We start from the raw sequence: 14,631 nt of genomic DNA, 5'->3' as shown, positions 1-14,631 counted from the left end.
CTTGCTGCAACTGATGTTGAATATGTTTTTGATCCTTATTTGAAAACACAAGCATTCCTGCAATACGAACATGAATGTCCTCTGCCTGTTGAAATTCTCCCTCTTGATCAGTACGAGTTTATAATTTATACTGATGGATCTGCACAACCCGCTACAGGGAGTAAACAAGCTTACAGTGCAGCTTGAGCAATCGTTAAAGGTCGTATGCGCGATGGCAAATTCAGACCAATGGTCACAAAAACTCCATCTCTAGGAGATTGTACAGCTCAGCGAGCTGAACTACAAGCATTCAAGATGACACTTGAAAACACGGATCGCGAATTCCCCGCGAATTTGGGCCTTCTTACAGACAACCAGTACCTGTCCTAGCAATCCACGGATCAAGAACAGTACATTTGCCGCCCCTTGCTGGTAAAAAGGAGAAAAGATTTGTGTCCATCAACCTGATCAAACCACACTATGTGGCCGATACTAAGCAGTAGGCCAAGTGGACTCTGCCAATGTAGCAGACGCACACCTCTAGCTACAATCCAAGAGGTTCAAACTGAGAGACTCCTCACCTTTGAAGATTCTGCAGTGAGAAATAAAGGACTAAGCAACAAAGCTATGGAACTTGTCCCTCTTGAAACCCAAATAACAGTTCGTCCTGATACACATGTCTACAACGAAGTAACAAGTGATCAACTGGTTCCAGCGAATTCAACAAATCCTGATGCAATTCCAACCATTGACAGAACTGCCACTGGCTATTTCATGAACTTTGATACGTTTTCTGAGGATCCCAGCGAACCTGAAACAACACCAGCACAAAGAACTTTCAAAGAGCAAGCAACAGACTTTTTTCATCTCCTAAAAAAGACTTATCTGGTTTCACCATGGATTGAACTATGGATTGTTTTGGGAATATTCTTCTTTCTACTTTGGTGAGCTCTGGTATTAACTCTGGGTATGCTGATAAATGGAAGATATATTCAAATGGACACAGCAAGTAAAAGAGTGAACTTACTTCTCCAGCCACACAAATCATCCCATTGTGAAGGAAGAGACTTGTCAGCAGTGAATATCACAGCCGTTCCTATACATGATGGTATAGTTTGGGACCAAACTCAGTATTACATTTTTAGCCCGTCGGAGCTTTTGAAGATTCCACATTTATTTAAGATTTCATTAAGTGACTTTATTACCTCTAGTACCTTTTCTGATGATTGGTACTTCGAGACTGTTAATAACATGATGTCTGATCTAGAGATGTCTACTGTATTCACAAATCATGAAAATTTAGAGGGTTCATCGGACTATGAACAAATGTATTGTTATAACCACTATGGTCATCATTTCTTGCATAAATCTGCAACGCCTAGAAATGTATTTATGTATAACCAATGGGAACATTGACCTACACCTCCAAAGGGTAGCTCAAAAACTTTTGCAATGAAGTTTCCATATTTTTCAGGCTACAATTTGTCTTATCCAGAAACGTTTTACTTTAAAAATGTGAACAAGACAGGAACAAAAAATATGTTAACCAATACGAAACAGATTTATTCTGCAGCCTTTATTGCCCAACTGTCTAGACAAGGTTTCGAATTTTGGAAAGACAACATTGAGACAAAGACTGTCTGGGGTACAAAAGATTGGCAGGTACAGTGGGTTGAAGCTTTATTTAGAGCCTGTAACATCCCTGAGCAAATTATGTTTTTGAATGACACTGTCCAGCAAACGCCTTGGATTAGCCAGGATCAAAGACATGAACACACCGACCGTACCCATACCTACAAGCAATAGCACTACACGGGGGGGAGGTCGACATACATAATATTTTGCATCGCAACAGATCAGATCCAGAATGGAAAAAATGGTTGCTCTGACCCACAGACGCAAACAACTGTCAAGATCGATTCCTGAACAAAACACAGGGTTTCACTATCAATAGGCCACACCCACGCTATGTTCAAAGACAGCATCCAGGGGTAATAACATACAGTGTAGGGAAACTTTGCCTTGATTGGCTACAGAAAGCTACACTGAAGGATATAAAACAACACTTAACTTTACTTCAAGATGGCACAGACCTTAGGGAATTCTTTCTAGGACCAAGAAAACCGCGTCAAAAACGTTTCATATATGCCGGAAGATACGCTGCTTCTAATGAAGCATGGAAGGTTACCCAAGCAGAGACTGCAGAACAAATACGAGAAATTGATTGTATTAGTTTAGAGAAAACTCTCTCTGTAGTAGACAATGGGTTAACGACTCTGTTGTCCAGAATATATTCATTGGACAGCATTGTGTCTTCTGTCATAGACATCATGTGTTTGCAAGTGTTTAGTTGCTAACATGTCTGTTTGAAGTGAACGCAGAATTTCTGTGTGTTTTTGTGTCCACGTTGTGGCTTTGAAATCAGGTTTGATTAATTCGTAGAGAGGTTTAACCCTCTCTGCGTAGTTTAGAATGTATGTTCTTCCAAAATTCAGGAAACCTAGAATCGACTGTAAATTCTTCAGCGCTTTTGGAGGTTGGAGCAGCGCACACTTTTCTAAAAAGTTGGCTGCCAGGTTTTTGCCTTCACTTGAAAGTTCATATCCTAGGAAAAGGACGTTGAGATGGGCAATTCTGGACTTTTTAAAGTTGAAATTGTAACCCTCAGAGGCGAAGCCCAATATAATGGCGTTCTCCCTGTTCAAGTGTCTGTCCAGGTCATCGTCTGTCAGATATATATCATCGACATATGACAATGCCTCGTCATCATAATTTTGTAGTAACTCTGTTACTACAGATTGAAGAATTCTGTGTTTCTCATAAGGGCTAGTATTAGGAAATACTGCTTCGATTTGAGTAATTTTTTGAGCTATCCAGAATGGAATTTGTTCACGTTTTGTGGGCATTTTACCCATGACTGCGTGTAAAGTCTGTGGAGTGATTTTTGATGTATTCCCCTGATGAGGGACTGTATTTTGAATGGTTAATGGTGGTTGGACTGTGAAAGTCCGCATGACATATTGAACCAATTGTCTATAAATTTTGAACAATTCTTTGAGTTGAGCAAGTAATTCTACATCTCTCATTTCTTGAATGTCAGGATGAGGTGTGTAGCCGGCTAAAATTGGCCAGGTTGCTCCTGGTCTACCTAGTGGACCGAGCCTGGTAATGTGATTGTAATGTTTTAGGGCACCTTTAAACCAGAACTCATGCTCCTGGTATGTGAGTGGAATTTCGATATCCTCGAAAGGAATATATTCCTCAGGTGGATCATCTTCTTTATAGAAGCGAAACAAGTGTGTTACTGGATTTGATTCTGGGAATACTATCCATGAATAGAATACCTCTGTCTGGTGCGATTCATGTGCCTCTATCACAAAAACTGCTCTATCACCTCTTGGTGTTATGCCATGTTTTATGAGTGATGGCTCTCCTTAAATTTGGATGGATGATTATAACATCCTCGTCGGTTTCTTGAAAACCTGTACGATTAAAAGCTGCTGTGACTTGGTCAGCCGCAGTTCCACCAGTATCGGTGTTTGTTTCGTTTTCGGTCATTGTTTAATGAAAGTTTCAGAGCAAGTTTCAAGGGAACAAAGATAAGGTGGACAATATTTTGGAACACTGTATCCTTCAACGTTGAAGAAACCAAACAGCTAATACATAGAATTTTTGTCTTACTCAGCTATGGCGGATATTATCCCTATCCACTCCAGACGTCTTATGGAGTACTATGAGTAGGGGTCTCTGAGAAAAGCAAGACTGAGTTATTTAGTATCTAGCGTTAAATTAGTGCCTTACCAAACGTTGGGCATCATGTAGTGTAGTTCCTAAATCCCTGATAGGCTCTGCGCATTGGAATAATATACACTATAGATTTGACATAGGACTGAGGTCAGTATGTCTCTATCGAGTACATTAAACTTAATTACTTGTGTGTGCCAGCTAACTCAGAGGTCACTAGACACTTCTTGAATACACAAGAAGGGATTAGTTTCTGACAACCTCATAAACATGACAACTTTGTTTCCTTTAGAGTCGGAACAATCTCAGAACCGTGGAAACAATAGATAACATTTTCACTCAGTCAATTGTGCATGCTTCGTTTCTACAGAGTTGCACAGAAATAGAGAGACGGGCTTTTCAATAAAAAGGGTTTATTGAACAGTCTTATTTCTCATGCAAGAGATATGAATTGCTACAATCGTAAGACAGGCTGTGAAGTACAATATGTACAGAGTTAGCAGTAAGATAAAATAATACTGAAATAGCATGGCTTGTAGCTATGACATATATTAATTAAAATGCATACATAAATAACAGGCTAAAATGTGGATACTCATCTGATGCTTCTAAATAGTTCTACCCCAGTGTACCTAACCTTAGTGCAGTACGAGGTAAGAAGTAGGTGCTGTTTTCTAAAGTATAGCTAACTATAGCTATAGTTTTAATTTTGCCAAGAGTTGCCAAAAGTTCTAGGCTGCTCCATACCTTAGAATGTGTGAGGTTGGAATCTCATTCCGGGACTCGATCTCTAACACCCCGCAAGGGGAATCAGAAACACTGGAATCTCTGCGAGGAGGATGACAGCGTCTGGTCAGTGCGTCAGGCTGGAACACGATTTCCTTCCGAACTTGCCGTGGCGATCCGCAAGTAGGCAGTCGAGCTGGATCGTGCTGGAACCGTGGTTTGCCAGGGCAAGTGCAGGTATATTTATACCTTGAAGGTGTTTAGGAATGCCTGTATTGACGTAAATGTCTGGCATCGGAACGTCATGAATGAACCCCTAAGGAATAGATGTTCTTCCATACTAAATGAGTTCTCGGAGAAATCAATATCCAAGCAAGGGAAATTCCTAAAGGATTAAGAGTTCGGTTTTCCAAGAACTCGTTGTGACGTGGATAGACGGATGTAGGAGACCATGCCTGTATTTTGCTAGCATGGAAAATGCCTAAATAAGGGCCAGATTTTCTATGCCTAATTAAGGGCAATATGAATTGTACCTATATAAGGGCATAAATCGGGAAACCTATATACGGAATCTAAATCTACAAACAACACCACAATGGGGAATTCCAGAGGGAATATGATCTGACAATGGCACTCATTTTGGCGAAACAATATTTATGCATATCACAACATAGTTCGGGATAAAGCATAAAATAACCTCTGTGCACCATCCTCCAAGTAATGGTATTGTCGAGCACTTGAACGGCCTCTTTGGTAACTTGTAACTCATGTAAGTTTGCAACTATGTGGAACCTTATGAAAAGCGCCCTGATACCTTCGGGTCTAGCCAGCGCTATATAAAACTCTTTAACTAAATAAAAATAAATAAGTGTGTGCAGCAGGAACGTGTGGTATTTGAGGCCAGGGTCTGCCACTGAATACATGGGCGGGTATGATATAAGTTGGTGGGTCCATTTCTGTAAGACTGCTATTGTTATGCCTTATTGGACAGCACCTACACTTTGTGATATGATACTTGAGTATTCTCGCCTTGTGTACTCAGGATGCTTTATCATATGCTGTGCTATATGAGTGCCACATGTTCAGCCTTGCCTCTTTTGGTGGCTTAAATTGAATAAAGTCTGTCTATAAAAAAATATATATCATTTTTTCAATTGCTGGTTCTGTATTTCTTATTAAAAAGAAAAGCTCTGACACAATTTTAATGTGCGAACAGATAAAAGCAACAGAACATTGCTCTTACCCACTTTGTCGGACTACTCTCTAAAATGATTACCCCTACTGTAAACAAACATCTGAATTTTCTGAAGTAATCTAACCACGACTTGGCAGAGTGATATATTTGTATGACACATTCAGATATCAAAGATTCTGAGGGATGAATTGAGATTGTCATTGTCATTTCTGATTTAAGATATGCTGCTAACAGATAAGTCGATTTACTCCTGTTTCTCTGTGGCTAAACAATATCAGTTTCATCTTTCTCATTTATTTTGCACGCTTCTGGTTCCTTCTGTGCAGCCACAGTTGAGGCAATTGAGGCTGACAAAGGTATGCTCAGATAATTCGCACTTTTCACAGATTTGTATTGTTTTGGTGGATTCAAATTTGTGTTTTTTTGGTAAATGTCTGAGTCAACTTTCACACAGAGTTTAATCCTATATCGATTCATCGCATTTAGGTGGTTTTGTCCCCTTTCATCTGATTTTCTAGTTACCAGAACAGGATGGTCTAGATCGGTTAATTCTAATGTATATATTTTAAGACTCATTTCTGTGTGTTTGTGTACATATTGGTTTTGGTCTCCTGAAATAAGAGCAAGTGTGAAAAAGTATGCATTCATTTTATTTCCTACTTGTTCATTAAGAGTTTTTTGTGACAGCCTGTCCCTTTTTAAGTGTATCAATTAACTTGTCCATGCAATATACATTATTTGTTATGGGATTTGTTTGGTGTATCTATATTTCTAATATGGAATTCATGTGAAGTATTAAGGCAGTATAGCAGCACTTTTCATATTTTTTAGTGGATTTGTAGTTTAAATCACTTTCTAATTCCAACCAAGCGATGAGACTAGAGGAGTGCATGTTAAGAATGGGAAGCGCGGCTGCGTGGCCCCCTCCCTGGGCCAATTTCAGCCCCAGGGATCCCATCCCCCAGGGCATGTCCCTTTTTTATATTGTTTTTATTTATTTTTAAAAAAAGTAAGGGGCCATGCATCCGGGGTTTTGGCACCAGGGACCCCATCACCTTGGACCTGGCCTTTAGGCTGGTTGCCCTGGTCCCACCCAGGGCACCCTTGGGGTCCGCAGGGGGAGCCTGAAGGTCCACGCGGTCCCTGCTGGCTCTCCACCTCCTGCAGTAGTTGACATTGCTTTGAGACCCAAGGAGTTGCTAACATACAGCTCCCTAGATCTCAAAGCAATGTGTTTGTTTCCCTGCTGGCTTGACAGCGGACAGGGAAACAGACATGCTCTGCTTTCAGCAAGCAAGAGCATTTTCTGCTCTTACTTGCTGAAAGGGGAGCTGGTTAGCTAATGTCTTGGCGGAAGCGGTGCTCACGCCAAGCCATAGCAAACTGCAATGCCCTTGTTGTGGGCACCCCAGGACATTGCTGGAGTCGGCCCAGGGGGGCAGCGATCCCCAGGGCCATCTAGGGCCCCCCTTCCAATGTTAATTATGCCCCTGGGAGGTGGTGGTCCCCCACGCAATATTTCATTTAGCCCCCCTCTACGCTCCCTTCTTCCCGTCGTCTATCCCTTTAATGTTTTCTGTTGAGACCTAGCAATTTGACCGATGCCCGGTGGAGCTACCTGATAGCTGAAGAGGAGATGGGCTGCGGATTCCCCCTCGGCCGTCACCTACCCAGCTGGACCGTGGGCAGACTTTCCCTTTGTCTCTCTTTCGTATCTATACCCTACCCCTTTTTCCCCTTCCCCCCCTTTCCCTTCCTCACTCCATTTTCCTTTTCTTCCAGGCGCCTTAAAAGTTTTTATTAATATCTTTGGTAACTTGTAACTGATGTAAGTTTGCAACTATGTGGAACCTTATGTAAAGCGCTCTGATACCTCAGGGTCTAGCCAGCGCTATATAAAACTCTTTAAATAAATAAAAATAAATAAGTGTGCGCAGCAGGAACGTGTGGTATTTGAGGCCAGGGTCTGCCACTGAATACATGGGCGGGTATGATATAAGTTGGTGGGTCCATTTCTGTAAGACTGCTATTGTTATGCCTTATTGGACAGCACCTACACTTTGTGATATGATACTTGAGTATTCTCGCCTTGTGTACTCAGGATGCTTTATCATATGCTGTGCTATATGAGTGCCACATGTTCAGCCTTGCCTCTTTTGGTGGCCTAAATTAATAAAGTCTGTTTATAAAAAAAATATATATCATTTTTTCAATTGCTGGCTCCGTATTTCTTATTAAAAAGAAAAGCTCTGACACAATTTTAATGTGCGAACAGATAAAAGCAACAGAACATTGCTCTTACCCACTTTGTCGGACTACTCTCTAAAATGATTACCCCTACTGTAAACAAACATCTGAATTTTCTGAAGTAATCTAACCACGACTTGGCAGAGTGATATATTTATATGACGCATTCAGATATCAGAGATTCTGAGGGATGAATTGAGATTGTCATTGTCATTTCTGATTTAAGATATGCTGCTAACAGATAAGTCAATTTACTCCTGTTTCTCTGTGGCTAAACGATATCAGTTTCATCTTTCTCATTTATTTTGCACGCTTCTGGTTCCTTCTGTGCAGCCACAGTTGAGGCAATTGAGGCTGACAAAGGTATGCTCAGATAATTCGCACTTTTCACAGATTTGTATTGTTTTGGTGGATTCAAATTTGTGTTTTTTTGGTAAATGTCTGAGTCAACTTTCACACCGAGTTTAAATCCTACATCGATTCATCGCATTTAGGTGGTTTTGTCCCCTTTCATCTGATTTTCTAGTTACCAGAACATGATGGTCTAGATTGGTTAATTCTAATTTCTATCTTTTCAGACTAATTTCTGTGTGTTTGTGTACATATTGGTTTTGGTCTCCTGAAATAAGAGAAAGTGTGAAAAAGTATGCATTCATTTTATTTCCTACTTGTTCATTAAGAGTTTTTTGTGACAGTCTGTCCCTTTTTAAGTGTATCAATTAACTTGTCCATGCAATATACATTATTTGTTATGGGATTTGTTTGGTGTATCTATATTTCTAATATGGAATTCATGTGAAGTATTAAAGCAGTATAGCAGCACTTTTCATATTTTTTAGTGGATTTGTAGTTTAAACCACTTTCTAATTCCAACCAAGCGATGAGACTAGAGGAGTGCTGAAATTAAAATGAAACCTAGCTAAACAGTGCTTTGAAGCTCCAAAGTGACATGAGCACTTTATGAAACTTCTAGTGCAAGAACACATATACACATTTATGAGGAATAAGCCCCAAATCCAAGTTAAACTAACAGTGGTTTTAACTACCATAATAATCGACCGATATGCACCTGTCCAATTAATTAGCATTTTCAATTTCAGTCAAAAAGGTTTAAGTACAGAGGGGCTTATTTGCAAGCCCCTTGAGCTCCCTGTGCGTCACTTTTAATGCTGGGAAAAAGAGACGTACTGGTGGCGCAAGGGGCTTGTAAATAAGCCCCACAGTATTTCATTTGCAATTGTACTCAAATTATTATGGCCCTAATTTAAGGCTGTAAAGTTCATGTCTGTTTATGCAAGTGTATGAAACATAATAGATAGCCAAACGTCTTAGAACGAAGCACTCCAGTACATTAAAAAAAATCATTTACAAATAGAATTTAGATAAACTCATCAACAAGTCTTGCTGTAATATTCCTCAAAGATTTCTAATTATAATATATAATAAGGCTTAACGTTGTATATACAATAATGTTAAACATAAAGTTTGTGACTAATCTGAATTCTTCAGATTACTGTCTGATCCTCCAAGCACAGATGTTGATAAGTTTATGGCTTATTGGCCTATAACATTGCTCAGCCTCTTGAATTGCCTATTGCAGAGATCTATGATAAATCTGAGAAGAGCATATTGTAATCCTGATGGTCTTATTTCAGTAAGTTGTCCTTCCAGTGTCAATGTATTTAGTACAATTCAGTTGGGCGCTAGTAACATCTAAGCATGCATTAAAACAATTGCCCTTTGGGATTTATTACAGATATGACTGGTAAGTACTAAAAGTGCCAACATTTAATCACTATTTATATTACAATAAACTCAACATTGTCTATGCTTTTTTTAGTTGTCAAAGTGCTAAATTATGTGTGTTAATATTTGCAGCTTCATAAGTTTCTCTACCTGTTAAATGTTTTTATCAACTTTTTAAACAAACTCTCTCTGCTTTTTGCAATATAACTGACATGTTGGAAGAGATGGGCTTTGAAGAGGCACTTATTACCCTTTTACGTAGGATGCATTCATCTACCTCCGTTTCTATACGTTATGGACCAGGAGGAGAAAAATCCAGGTCCATCGCATCTACAGAGGGTGTATGACAGGGATGTACTTTAGCCCCCTTTTTATTTCTTTTATACACAAATGGGGTGGAGAAATTCCTAATAGAGCAGCACTTGGATTATCCTACAGTAGGAGGAAATCTGGATCCCCTGCTATTATATGCGGATGATACCGTATTAATGACTTTGACGGCCAATAGTCTCCAAAAAGCCTTGATTGCTTTTACTGATTTTATGACGAAATTCGATCTTAAGGTTAATTTTAGTTTTTTAATATGGACTGTGGTCCAAAAAACACAAAAACGAGGAAATTTGTGGTAAATGGAAGAAACATTGAAAAGGTCCCTTCTTTTACATATCTAGAGAAAGTTTTTAACAATAAACTAAATTGGGACAATTCGATTGCAACTAGGGCCCAACAGACCAGTAGAATTATAGAGGGCCTGTTTCGCTTTGGGTCCAAATTGGGTCATAAGCCAGTGGCAGAAATTCTAACCTTATATAAATTAAAATGTCGGTCAGTTATAACTTATGGGGCTGGAGTATGGGGAAGTCAAAAAAACAGTCATTCATTTCAAAACTTTATTCGATTCAGAACAAAGGAATCATAAAAGTCAAACAATTTCATTTACAAACATTGTTTCAAAATCATTTTTAAAAAAGCATTCTTACAATTATAACACTAAACTGTTAAAATTCATTAGCTAAAATAATCACAAATAAAACCCCATAGCTGTTACTTCCAATCAAATTAAAAAAACAGTCAATTGTAAATTTTGGCAAATAAATTCATAAAAAGATTGCTGATGGTTCTCATTAGCTCTCCTACAAAATGTTGCCACGCAGAGCTGGGACTGGATTTTGTCGAAGATAGAGTTAAAATCGCGCCTCTGATTTTATGGGGGAAAGTGTGGTCATCAGAAGAGTTAATACTCACCAGAGCGATTATAAGGGATTGTTTAAGCTTAGAAAATTTATAGTCTATTCGCTGGCTCTGTTATGTTAAAAATGCTTTAAGTAAAATTGGTCTAGGACATTATATTAAAAATCCAGATAGTATACCAACTAACATAAAATCAATGTTTAAAAATGCTTTATAATGAGCTAGCCATATCCAACCTGGATGATGAGACCCCACTCTACGGGTTGCCAAATATCCAACAATTTTACTTATCTTTTAGCACCCATACACATTCCCGCTTCCTTCTGACAAGGTTCCGTCTCTGCACATTGCACTTTTTAGTGGCTTTCCCTATCCAGGCGAGTTGGTGTGAGAGACTGAGTCCCTGCCCATGCAATAATTCAGCTGAACAAAGTACAATGCTCTTTATGTTGTTTTGCGCTTTATATAAAGATGTACGGGCACGTTTTATTAGGCCCATCCTGAGGGAAATTACCCCTATCCATATCAGGATGGTTTTAATTACTCACGATCTCTGCCCAATGCCGTCATTTGTTGTGTTGTGCTAAATTTTATTAGGACTGCTTTGCGACTTAGGAAAAGATATGAACTGTGATAATGAAATTGGGAATTAGGGTTTTAAGTAATTTTGAGCAATTTATTTATTCTGATACCCCTGGATTGACATAAAGAAATGGGTAGTTTATAGAAAACCTTGCTCTGAAACTATATATGCTGCTTGATTATATTTAGTTTTGCAAAATGTAATTTGGAATAATTTGATGTATTTTTTTATTATTCTAATCATGTACTTTTATGATTCGTAAGAATCAAATAAAGTTTTCAAATGAAATTAATGAACTGACATGTTACCTTTGCATTTTGCCTAAGCAATACAAGGATTCTCTCCACAACATAAGATCTGCAGTTTCGAAGAAGCAAAAGGTTTGGATAGAATTAATGAAAGGATGCCACCAAGAAAAGATGCACAACAGCAAGATGGAGTTAGCTCAGACCATACTAAAAATGCAAATGAAAGCATTGGAACGAACAACAACAATGTACAGTGACATCTTCCAGTTTTTCTATTCATCCTGGCAACAGTTCATGCTCTTGACCTGGCTACAGTTGCAAGAGAAAATATTTTGCCCAACTAAAACCTTCACTAGAATGAGAAATAGAATTCACCTTCAACAAGAACCATCATGCGTTCGAGACAACAGCCCCTGAGTAACTGATGACTGAAAACATCTTGGCGTGATGTGTCTGAGAAGCATTTATCAGTGTGGCTGCTTGAGCTGGATTGTTTGGCTGTTGTTTTTAAGGCACATTATAGAGTCACATCTCACTCTAATCATTGTTAACACTTCCTAATTTTACAAATGGGATTTTTCTTTGAAATGATTGTTTTTAGCCCTTTTTTAATCATATTGCAAGAGCTATTTATTCATGGGCATTTATTATAAAATGTCTCTATAATGTAGATTAGTGGTCTTAAACTATATAATTCTGAGACTTTTATCGGTGTACTTTTAAATGAAAAAAAGCAAAATGCCAAAAACTTCGTTGACAGTTTTTTAAGATAATGACCTCAGGTGTAATACTTAGATGTTGCTAATTATGTACTATATTCACTGTTTCTGTTATTTTTATGCTGATCTGACAATTATTTTATGCAGGACTGGTTATTACTTGAACTGAGATCAAAAATACAACTTAAAAACATTTCCCATTAAGATTTACATCCATAAAACTATTTGTTTTTAAGGTTAAAACAATTCATTGATTGTCATTTTAATGCAATTACATTTTACTTTGTACATAATATTTAAATCATTGAGATTCATATCATTTCTGTAAAGCTTGTCATTGTATATTGTGTATGCATGTTTTCATATTGCAGTGATTTAATGTACAGGCTTGCAATGAATAGGAACAACATTTTAGGAGTTACTTTGATGTTATTGGTCATTTTTTAATAGTTGTGATTTATGATGTTGCTTGAATATTAAATAATTACTTGGTTGTAAAGAAAATAAAAACTATATTTAAATACTTTTTATTTACTGATACAACCTGCAAGTAATGTTGCAGCCTACCAATAAAGCTTTCAGTTAAGGCTTAAAAGACCACATACATCTGTATGACAAAGGGCTGCTGGGTAAAACAAAAACTTTAGTTGGTACTCCCCACTTTCACAGTTTTGAGGGTATACTCATTGCTGCTTAGCTGTAATAATCTGACCTGTTGTGAATTGGAATCTAATTTGAAATCTGTAGTTACTCATGTTTATCATTCTTTTTGTTTGCCATAAATATCACCTTGGCTAAGTGCAATATTTTATTCATGTTCTTAAGTAATCGGATATTTTACAGATGCACACAATAAATGTTGTGCATATGTTCCCTCCGCAATATGTGTGTTTGTTCCTTATTTACGTATGTGAGTGACACGTGACCTTCAAACAGTTTACAAAAGCACCTTAAACAAAACAGGCTTTAAAGAAGTGCTTTTCTGGTTCCAGACCTTACAGACTTCAGGCCTGAATGAATGACTCTCAATTCTGCCATTCCTTGTTTTGTTGTTAGTTTATTTTTCTAATTGTGGTGATAGAAATACACACTTTACCAAATTCACTAAATATATAATAAATGATTTAGCATTAAAAATGTTGCAGCTTTTTTAAGGCAATATTTGCACTCTTCTTGGAGCAAGCCATAACAAATAGTAGCATGTCTTATAAGCGTACAGTAGATACAAGGGCTACGAAATGTGGCCAACTATGGGGTATATTTACAACAGTTTATCGCCACAGAAACTGCACTTTTTATGACGTTCCTGTGGCAATAAACCCTTATTTACTTAACATGGCTTAACGCCACCTTGTGAATAAGGCCCCCTTTCACGCAGCACTTAGCGTGAAAGTGTCACGACTTGTAATGTTCTTACCAGTTCTGCCGTGTTGGAGAGGTTCACGACTTTGGTTCTTGAGACTTCTGGTCTGTCCGAGGTAAGGGTGACCCTTTCTGGTAGCCACAGTGCAGCCGACAATGCCAAGCCAGAGCAGACTGTGCCTTCCAAAAAGAGTCCCAAGAGGAAACAAGCATTGAAAATGCAATCGGTCTCGCCTTTGATAAAGTTAAAGCCATTTTCTTTGCTAATGGTATTGTATAGCAAAGCAAATGGCTTTAACTTAATAAAAGGCGAGACCTATTCATTTTTAGGTCTCGCCTAGCAACGCGCATGCGCTACATAGGCAAAAAGACCTTTAGCAATCGCTTCGGCTTTTCAGCTGAAAACGTGCACGCATTCCATTGCCTTCAATGGCAACGCGTGCACGTGTGGCAATTGCCTTGCGGGAACGAGCTTGACACCATGGGCCTCATGTAGGTAGCCAAATACCGGTCGGTAACGGCCGATTTTCGGTAAATATGCCGTTACCGACCGGTATTCAGACAAGTGAGATGTAGGAGTCCAAAAACGACTATTCGGTAAATATGAGGCGGTAAATACCGAATCATATTTACCGAATTCTAAAATACCGAATCAGATTTACCGAATACATACTTAACGAATCGGTAAATATGAAGTGGTAAATATGAAGTGGTAAAAATTAAAATGACATGTAGGAGCACTCGGTAATTAAGAAATCAAAGAAAATCGGTAAATAAGAGTCGGTAATTAACACGGATTGAAAGCAGGTGGTAACCATCAACAGTGCATATAAGCAATCCCAAAATGCAACAGCGTGGACAACATGGCCGCTATGTATGTCATTGCAAGGC

At 38.5% G+C, this 14,631-nt stretch overlaps 1 protein-coding gene across 10 annotated transcripts in view; it reads left to right on the top strand.

Moving 5' to 3' along the window:
- PPP3CB (protein phosphatase 3 catalytic subunit beta) overlaps positions 1-13,260 on the top strand; it is a 926,247-nt gene extending 912,987 nt beyond the window's left edge. For 5 of the 10 annotated variants that reach the window (XM_085603650.1, XM_085603649.1, XM_085603651.1 and 2 more), the window contains 3 exons: positions 5,971-6,000; positions 8,225-8,254; positions 11,738-13,260. In XM_085603650.1, coding sequence (XP_085459776.1) covers positions 5,971-6,000; positions 8,225-8,254; positions 11,738-11,916 — 239 coding nt within the window. In that variant the 3' untranslated portion in view covers positions 11,917-13,260. The remainder of the gene's footprint in view (positions 1-5,970; positions 6,001-8,224; positions 8,255-11,737) is intronic. The other 5 variants (XM_085603653.1, XM_085603654.1, XM_085603655.1 and 2 more) reach the window with 1 other exon arrangement.
- Positions 13,261-14,631: the final 1,371 nt, after the last annotated feature.

Source organism: Triturus cristatus, chromosome 1_2 (assembly GCF_964204655.1).
Source record: "Triturus cristatus chromosome 1_2, aTriCri1.1, whole genome shotgun sequence".
Classification (NCBI taxonomy): domain Eukaryota; kingdom Metazoa; phylum Chordata; class Amphibia; order Caudata; family Salamandridae; genus Triturus; species Triturus cristatus.
This window is presented reverse-complemented; position numbering and strand designations above follow the sequence as displayed.